General features: G+C 63.0%; 1 protein-coding gene across 1 annotated transcript; it reads right to left on the bottom strand.

Moving 5' to 3' along the window:
• Positions 1-1,232: 1,232 nt before the first annotated feature.
• Positions 1,233-8,590, bottom strand: LOC309891527 (leukocyte antigen CD37-like). The gene is made up of 9 exons (XM_082785887.1): positions 8,569-8,590; positions 8,191-8,258; positions 7,466-7,538; positions 6,905-7,029; positions 6,231-6,305; positions 5,455-5,559; positions 4,506-4,679; positions 3,895-3,978; positions 1,233-1,497 (listed from the first exon to the last, which is right to left on the bottom strand). Exons 2-9 carry the CDS (start codon positions 8,254-8,256, stop codon positions 1,435-1,437), a joined length of 765 nt encoding a protein of 254 aa, XP_082642013.1. The 5' UTR covers positions 8,257-8,258; positions 8,569-8,590; the 3' UTR covers positions 1,233-1,434.
• Between the last annotated feature and the right edge of the window lie 519 nt (positions 8,591-9,109).

Here is a 9,109-nt window from a genome sequence, read left to right on the forward strand (position 1 = left end):
AAATGGGGGGGGCAAAACTGGGGGGGGAGGATTTGGGGGGGGCAAATTGGGGGGGGTCCCACGGGGGGGTAATTAACGGGGGGCTAATTAACGGGGGGTTGATTAATGGGGGGTTAATTAACGGGAGGGCCCCCGGGGGGGTCAATATTTGGGGGGGGGGGGGTAGTTAATTAATGAATTCTGTTAATTGCTGGGCGCTAATTGGGGTCCCCCCCCCCCGCAGGGCAACGCCGACGCCGAGGACCTGGGAATTGGATGGGTGGGGGCGGTAATTGATGATTAATTAATTGATTAATTAATTAATTAATTAACGAGGCCGTGGTCATTTAATTAATTAATTAACGGGGTCGTGGTTAATTAATGAATGGGGTCATGATTAATTAATTAACGAGGCTGCGATTAATTAATTAATCAATGGGGTCGTGATTAATTAATTAACGAGGCCGTAATTAATTAATTAATTAATTGGGTCGTGATTAATTAATTAGCGGGGCCGTGGTTAACTAATTAATGGGGGCGTTAAAGAGAGGGTCGTTAGCGGGGGGACAATTAATGGGGGTAATTAATGAGGGGGGGGCATTAAGAGGGGATTAATTAATTAAAGGGGGTGATTAGTGGGGTAATTAAGGAAGGGTTGATTAAGGGGGGGCCTTAATGAGGGGTAATTAAGGAGGGGTTAATTAAGGGGTGATTAATGGAGGGTGATTAACGGAAGGCTAATTAAGGGGAGGTTAATTAAGGAGGGATAAAAATGGGGGGTAATTAAAGGGGGGGTTAATCGATGGGGTTAATTAAGGGGGTTAATTAATGGGGGGCGTTGATGGGGTTAATTAAGGTGGGGTAATTAGCGGGGGGTTAATTAATGGGGTCTTTAAGGGGGGTTAATGGGGGGGGCTAATTAATGGGGGGGTTAATTAATGGGGGTTAATCAATGGGGGTCATCACGGGGGCTAATTAAGGAGACTCATTAAGGGGAGGGCTTATTAGGGGGGCTAATTAATGAAGCTCATTAATTAACGGGGCTAATTAACGGGGCTAATTAATGGGGCTAATTAACGGGGGGCTCATTAGGCGGGTAATGAAGTGCAGGTTAATTAAGGGGGGATAATTAATGGAGCTCATTAAGGGGAAGCTCAATCATGGGGCTCATTAAGGGGCTCATTAAGGGTTAATTAACGACTCATTAAGGGTTAATTAAGGGGGCGTCGCGCAGTGATGACGTCACACTGCCGTGAAGCGGAGGGAAAAGGGGCGGGGCGATGCGCCAGCCGTTCCCGCCCTCGCTTTTTATTGGTGGAGCCGAACGCCAGCCGTTCCCGCCCTCGCTTCCCATTGGTGGAGCCGGACGCCAGCCGTTCCCGCCCTCTCTTTTTATTGGTGGATCCGAACGCCAGCCCTTCCCGCCCTCGCTTCCCATTGGCGGAGCCGGTCCTGTCAGCAGCACGCGGCCGGGCCCAGGTCCCGCAGCAGGAACATGGCGAGCAGCAGCAGGCACAGCTGGGGGCGAACGGATCGGTAAAGCGGCCCCAAAATGACCCAAAACCGACCCAAAATGGCCCCAAACTGACCCCAAATGACCCAAAACTGACCCCAAATGACCCAGAACTGACCCAAAACCACCCAAAACTGACCCAAAACCGACCCAAAAGGACATAAAATGACCCCAAATTACCCCAAACCACCCAAAAATGACCCAAAACCATCCAAAAATGACCCAAAACTGACCCAAAACCACCCAAAACTGACCGAAAATGACCCAAAACCGACCCAAAATGACCCAAACGGACCTAAAATGACCCCAAACCGACCCCAAATGACCCCAAACCGACCCAGAATAACCGAAAACTGACCCAAAACCGACGCAAAATCGACCCAAAATGACCCAAAAGCGACCCAAAATAACCCAAAATTGACCCCAAACTGATGTAAAATGACCCAAAAGTGACCCAAAATAACCCAAAACTGACACAAAATCGACCCAAAATGACCCCAAACCGACCCAAAGTTCATCCAAACCACCCTAAAGTGCCCCAAAATGCACTGAAACTGCCCCCAAAGTGCCTTGAAATCACCCAAAGGGCCCCAAACCGACCCAAAGTGCCCCAAAACTGCCCCAAAGTGCCCTAAAATGCCCCCAAACCACCCCATAGCTCCCTGAAGTGCCCCAAAATCGCCTCAAAATGCCCCAAAACTGCCCCCAAACTACCCCAAAACTGCTCCAAAGTGCCCCAAACCCACCCCAAATGCACCAAACTGTCCCAAACTGACCCCAGAGTGCCCCAAAATTGCCCCCAGACCACCCCAGTGCCTCAAAACATCCCGAAACTGCCCCAAAATGCCCCCAAACCACCCCAAAGTGCCCGCAAACCGACCCAAAGTGCACCAAAACTGACCCAAAATGACCCTGAAGTGCCCCAAAACTGCCCTAAAGTGCCCCAAATGCCCCACACCAACCCCAAATGCCTTAAACTGACCCAAAGTGCCCCAAAACCACGCCAAGCGCCCTGAAACTGTTCCAAAAATGCCCCGAAATGCCCCCAAAGTCCTCAAATGCCCCCAAAGTGCCCCAAAATGCGCAGAAACTGCACTAAATTGCCTCAAACCAACCCAAAGCGGCTCCAAACTGACCCAAAATGCCCCAAATTGACCCAAGCTAACCCTAAATGCCCTGAAACCGTTCCCGAAATGCCCCCAAATTACCCCAAAGTGACCTAAATTGACCCAAAGTGCCTCGAATTGGCCCAAGGTGTCCCCAAGCCCTCCAAGAGTGGCCCCAAAACTGACCTGAAGTGCCCCAAAACTGCTCCAAATCACCCCAAAATGCCCCAAACTGATCTTGTGCCCCCAAAGTGCCCCAAAACCAACTCAAAGTGACCCAAAACCACCCCCAAATGCCCTGATTTTGCCCCAAATTGCCCCAAAACTGACCCAAACTCACCTGAAATGCCCCAAACTGACCCAAAGAGACCCCAAATTGCCCCCAAACCGCCCCAAAATGACCCCAAAAGTGCCCCAAATGACCCCAAAGTATCCTAACCACCCCTCAACCACCCCAAAGTGTCCCAAAACCGCCTGAAAATGCCCCAAAACCGCCCCAAATCTGATCTAAAGTGCCCCCAAACGGCCCCAAAATGCCCCAAACTGCCCCAAAATCTCCCCCAAATGCCCCTGAACCACCTCCAAGTGCCCCAAAACCGCCTGAAAATGCCCTGAAACTGCCCCAAAATGCCCTAAAATTGCCCCAAAACGGCTCCCCAAGGCCCCCATGCCCCCTCATCCCCCCAATTGCCCCCAATTGCCCCCCCTCACCCCCCCAATTGCCCCCCCCAGCCCCCCCCTCACCCCCCCAATTGCCCCCCAGCCCCCCCTCACCCCCCAATTGCCCCCCCAACCCCCCCAATTACCCCCCAGCCCCCCCCTCACCCCCCCAATTGCCCCCCCAACTGCCCCCCTCACCCCCAAATCCCCCCCCAATTGCCCCCCCAGCCCCACCCACTCCCCCAATTGCCCCTCAACCCCCCAATTACCCCCCCTCACCCCCCCAATTGCCCCCCAGCCCCCCCTCACCCCCCAATTGCCCCCCCAACCCCCCCAATTACCCCCCAGCCCCCCCTCACCCCCCAATTGCCCCCCCAACCCCCCCAATTGCCCCCCAGCCCCCCCTCACCCCCCAATTGCCCCCCCAACTGCCCCCTCACCCCCAAATCCCCCTAATTGCCCCCCCAGCCCCCCCTCACTCCCTCAATTGCCCCTCAACCCCCCCAATTACCCCCCCTCACCCCCCCAATTGCCCCCCCAGCCCCCCCTCACCCCCCAATTGCCCCCCAAATCCCCCCCAATTGCCCCCCCAGCCCCCCCAATTGCCCCCCCCTCCCCAATTTCCCCCCCCCTCACCTGGAGCAGCCCCAGCCCCAGCCCCCCCCCCACGATGCCCACGAGGTTCTCGTTCAGCCAGCGCCCGGCGCCCTCCGCACAGCCCTGGGGGGGGCACAAAATTGGGGGGGGGGGCACAAAATTGGGGGTGTCCCTCTGCCCCACAGCCCCCACAGCCCTGCCCCACAGCCCCCCCAGCCCCACATTTCTGCCCCATAAGCCCCCAGCCCCATATTTATGCCCCATATCCCCCCCAGCCCCATGTTTCTGCCCCACATTTCTGCCCCACAACCCCCCAGCCCCACATCCCTGCCCCACATCCCCCCCAGCCCAAAATTTCTGCCACCCCAGCCCCACATTTCTGCCCCCCAAGCCCCATATTTCTGCCCCCCACATCCCCCCCAGCCCCACATCCCTGCCCCACATCCCCCCCAGCCCCACATCCCTGCCCCACAACCCCCCCAGCCCCAAATTTCTGCCCCCCACGACACCCCCAGCCCCATATTTCTGCCCCCCAACCCCTCCAGCCCCATATCTCTGCCCCCCACAACTCCCCCAGCCCCACATTTCTGCCCCCCAGCCCCATTTTTCTGCCCCCCCAGCCCCACATCCCCCCCCCCCCCAGTACTCACCCTGGAGAAAAGCACCCCGGGGGCGGCCGTGGGGCAGCGGCCGTGGGGGGGCTCCGGAGGGGGCCCTCGGGTGCCGTTGGGCGCGGGGGGGGCCAGGCAGGAGCAGGCGACGGTGCCGGGGGGGGCCCCGGGGGTGTCCCAGTCCTGGGGGCCGCTCCAGCCGCAGCAGCCAAGCTGTGGGGCAGGGGTGGGGGGCAGAGATGTGGGGCTGGGGGGGGTGTGGGGCAGGGATGTGGGGCTGGGGGGGTGTGGGGCAGGGATGTGGGGCAGGAAGAGTTGTAGGGCAGAAGTGTGGGGCAGAAATGTGGGGCTGAGGGGGTTATGGGGCAGGGCTGTGGGGCAGAAATGTGGGGCAGAAATGTGGGGTTGGGGGTTGTGGGGCAGGGATGTGGGGCAGAGATGTGGGACTGGAGGAGTTATGGGGCAGAAATATGGGGCTGGGGGGTGTGGGGCAGGGATGTGGGGCTGGGGAGATGTGGGGCAGAAGTGTGGGGCTGGGGGGGTTATGGGGCAGGGATGTGGGGCAGAGATGTGGGGCTGGTGGGTTGTGGGGCAGGGATGTGGGGCAGGGATATGGGGCAAAGGTGTGTGGCTGGGGGGTTGGGGGGCAGAAGTGTGGGGCTGGGGAGGGTGTGGGGCAGAAATGTGGGGTTGTGGGGCAGGGTGTGGGGCTGGAGAGATGTGGGGCAGAGAAATGGGGCAGAGATGTGGGTCTGGAAGAGTTATGGGGCAGAAATGTGGGGCAGAAATGTGGGGTTGGGGGTTGTAGGGCAGGGATATGGGGCAGAAATGTGGGGCTGGAGGAGTTATGGGGCAGAAATGGGGGGCAGAAATGGGGGCTCAGGGGTTGTGGGGCAGGGATGTGGGGCAGGGCTGTGGGGCAGAGCTGTGGGGCAGGGGGTTGTGGGGCAGGGCTGTGGGGCAGGGCTGTGGGGCGGGGGCCCCTCACCTGCTGCTGCAGCGCGTCCCAGCTCTCGTGGGCGGCCCCCGGTGCCCCCCCCGCGGGGTAGGTGCCGATCAGCTCCCGCGCGTAGGCGGCCACGCGGCCGGACAGCTGGGGGGACAGCGCTGCCCCACGGCTCTGCCCCATAGCGCCGCCCCATAGCGCTGCCCCATAGCCCTGCCCCATAGCGCTGCCCCACGGCTCTGCCCCATAAAGCTGCCCCATAGCGGCGCCACCCCATAAAGCTGCCCCACAGCCTTGCCCCGTAGCGCTGCCCCATAGCCCTGCCCCATAGCGCTGCCCCATAGCAGCGCCACCCCATAAAGCTGCCCCATGGCCCTGTCTCATAGCCCTGCCCCACGGCTCTCCCCCATAGCGCTGCCACCCCATAAAGCTGCCCCACAGCCCTGCCCCATAGCGCCACCCCATACGGCTGCCCCATGGCCCTGTCTCATAGCCCTGCCCCATGGCTCTGCCCCACAGCACCACCCCATAGCGCTGCCCCACAGCCCTAGCCCATAGCCCTGCTCCACAGCCCTGCCCCATAGCACCACCCCATGGCTCTGCCCCACAGCGCTGCCCCATGGCACTGCCCCACAGTGCTGCCCCATAGCCCTGCCCCATGGCTCTGCCCCATAAAGCTGCCCCACAGCTCTGCACCATGCCCTGTCCCACAGCCCTGCCCCACAGCTCTGCCCCATAGCGCCAGGAGCACCCCACACCCTGCCCCACACCTGCCCCACACCCTGCCCCACACCTGCCCCACACCCTGCCCCACTCACGGCCACGCGCTGGGTGTAGGCGATGACCCCGAGCGTGATCTGGGCCATGAGGAGCAGCAGCAGCAGCCCGAAATACTGGGGGGGGGGGGCACAAGTGGGGGGCGCCCCACAGCCACCTCCCTGCCCCATAGCCAGCCCCACAGCCGGCCCCATAGCCGGCCCCATAGCCCCTCCCCTGCCCCCTTGTCTCCCTATAGCATGCCCCAGCCCCATAACTGCCCCCCCAGCCCCATAACCAACCCCTGAGCATCACAACAACCCCCCCCAGCCCCACAACCGCCCCCTCCAGCCCCATAAGTGACCCCTCCAGCCCCACAACCACCCTCCCAGCCCCATAACCACCACCCCCCAGCCCCACAACTGCCCCCCCTGCCCCACTCACCAGCCCCAGCAGCCCCAAAAGTGCCCCCCCCAGCCCCATTACCGCCCCCCCAGCCCCATAACCACCACCCCCCAACCCCACAACTGCCCCCCCAACCCCATAAGTGCCCCCCCAGCCCCACAACAACCACCCCCCAACCCCATAAGTGCCCTCCCACCCCATAACCACCCCACTCACCATCCCCAGCAGCCCTACAAGTGTCCCCCCAGCCCCACAACCGCCCCCCCAGCCCCATAACTTCCCCCCCCAGCCCCATAAGTGCCCCCCCCAGCCCCATAAGCGCCCCACTCACCATCCCCAGCAGCCCCCGCAGCCCCCGGAGGGCCCCCAGCCCCCCCAGGCCCCCCAGCAGGGCGCAGGCGGCCCCCAGCCCGCAGCAGACGACGGCCCCGAGACGCAGCCCCAGCAGGGGGGAGCCTGGGGGGGGGGGACAAGGGGGGGGTCAGCCCCACACCTATGGGGCTGGGGGGGGGCTGCCCCACATGTGTGGGGCCGGGGGGGGCTGCCCCACATCTATGGGGCTGGGGGGGGTCAGCCTCACAGGTATGGGGCGGGGGGGGGCTGCCCCACATGTGTGGGGTGGGGGGGGGCTGCCCCACACTTATGGGGCGGGGGGGGCTGCCCCACATGTGTGGGGCTGGGGGGGGCTGCCCCACACCTACAGGGCGGGGGGGGCTGCCCCACAGCTATGGGGCCGGGGGGGTCAGCCCCACATATGTGGGGCTGGGGAGGGCTGCCCCACACCTATGGGGCACAGGGGGGCTGCCCCACATGTGTGGGGCCGGGGGGGACTGCCCCACAGCTATGGGGCGGGATGGGGCTGCCCCACACTTATGGGGCGGGGGGGGCTCACCCAGCGCGGCGGCGCAGCTGCGGCCGTCCAGCAGCATCCAGAGGCTCAGCACCAGCAGGAGGCTGCCCAGAGCCTAAGGGGGGGGGGAACGGCCCCATAAGTGCCCCCCCTGCCCCATAAGTGACCCCCCCGCCCCATAAGTGACCCCCTCCAGCCCCATAAGTGCCCCCCCTGCCCCATAAGTGCCCCCCCTGCCCCATAAGTGACCCCCCAACCCATAGAAATCTCCCCAGCCCCATAAGAGTTCCCTGTACCCCATAACAGCCCCCCCAGCCCCATAACAGTCCCCCACACCCCATAAGAGCCCCCCCGGCCCCATAAGTGCCCCCCTAACCCCATAACTTCCCCTCCAGCCCCACAAGTGCCCCCCCAGCCCCATAACTACCCCCCCCCAGCCCTACAAGAGTCCCTATAGGAGGCCCCCCAGCCCTATAGGAGCCCCCCAGCCCCACAAGTGCCCCCCCCAGCCCCACAAATGCCCGCCCAGCCCCATAGGACCCACCCCGGCCCCATAAGTGCCCCCCCAACCCCATAACTTCCCCTCCCAGCCCCACAAGTGCCCTGATAGGAGCCCCCCAACCCCATAAATTCCCCTCCCAGCCCCACAACTGCCCCCATAGGAGCCCCCCCAGCCCCATAGGAGCCCCCGCAGCCCCATAGGAGCCCCCCCAGCCCCACAAGTGCCCCCCCCAGCCCCACAAGTGCCCCCCCCCGGCCCCACTCACGAGCAGCAGCAGGTTGAAGGCGCCCAGCAGGCCCCTGGCAGCACGCAGCCACCCCCGGGGGCTCATCCCTGGGGCACAACGGGGGGGGGTCAGCACCGGGACCCCCCCAAAAAACCCCCCCAAACCCCAAAAAGCCCCCCCCAACCCCAAAATCCCCCCTCCCAAACCCCAAAACCCCCCCTGGTACCTGCGGTGTCGTTGCTGGGGCCAGGAAGCGCCAGGGAGACCCCCCCCAAAAAGCCCCCCCCAAACCCAAACCCCAAAAAGCCCCCCCCAAACCCCCAAAAGCCCCCCCAAACCTCCAACCCCCCCCAATCGCAAAAAGCCCCCCCCAAACCCCAAAAAGCACCCCCCAAACCCAACCCCCCCCCCTGGTACCTGCGGTGTCGCTGCTGGGGCCAGGAAGCACCAGGGGGGACCCCCCCAAAAAGCCCCCCCAAACTCCAAAAAGCCCCCCCAAACCCCCAAAAGCCCCCCCCAAACCCAAAAAATCCCCCCCCAAACCCCCCAAAAGCCCCCCCAAACCCCAAAATCCCCCCCCAAACCCCAAAGCCCCCCCCAGTACCTGCGGTGTCGCTGCTGGGGCCAGGAAGCGCCGGGGGGGGGCCGGGACGGAAATGGGGTTGGGGTGGGGGGGGGGAAGTGAACTGGGCTGAGCTGAGCTGCCCCCCCCCGGGGGATGCAATGGGGCCATGGGGGGGGGTGGGGGGTGATGTGGGGCTGGGGGGGGCACTGTGGGGCTGGGGGGGGGTCAGTGTGGGGCCGATGTGGGGCTGGGGGGGGGGCTGCTATGGGGCTGGGGGCGGTGTGGGGCCGATGTGGGGCTCAGCCCCACACATCCCTGCCCCATAGCAGCCCCCCCAGCCCCATAAATCCCCCTGAGCCCCACACACCCCACAAGTCCCTGCCCCATAACTAA

Source organism: Aythya marila, assembly GCF_965140915.1.
Source record: "Aythya marila genome assembly, contig: HAP1_HAP1_SCAFFOLD_1155, whole genome shotgun sequence".
Classification (NCBI taxonomy): Eukaryota; Metazoa; Chordata; class Aves; order Anseriformes; family Anatidae; genus Aythya; species Aythya marila.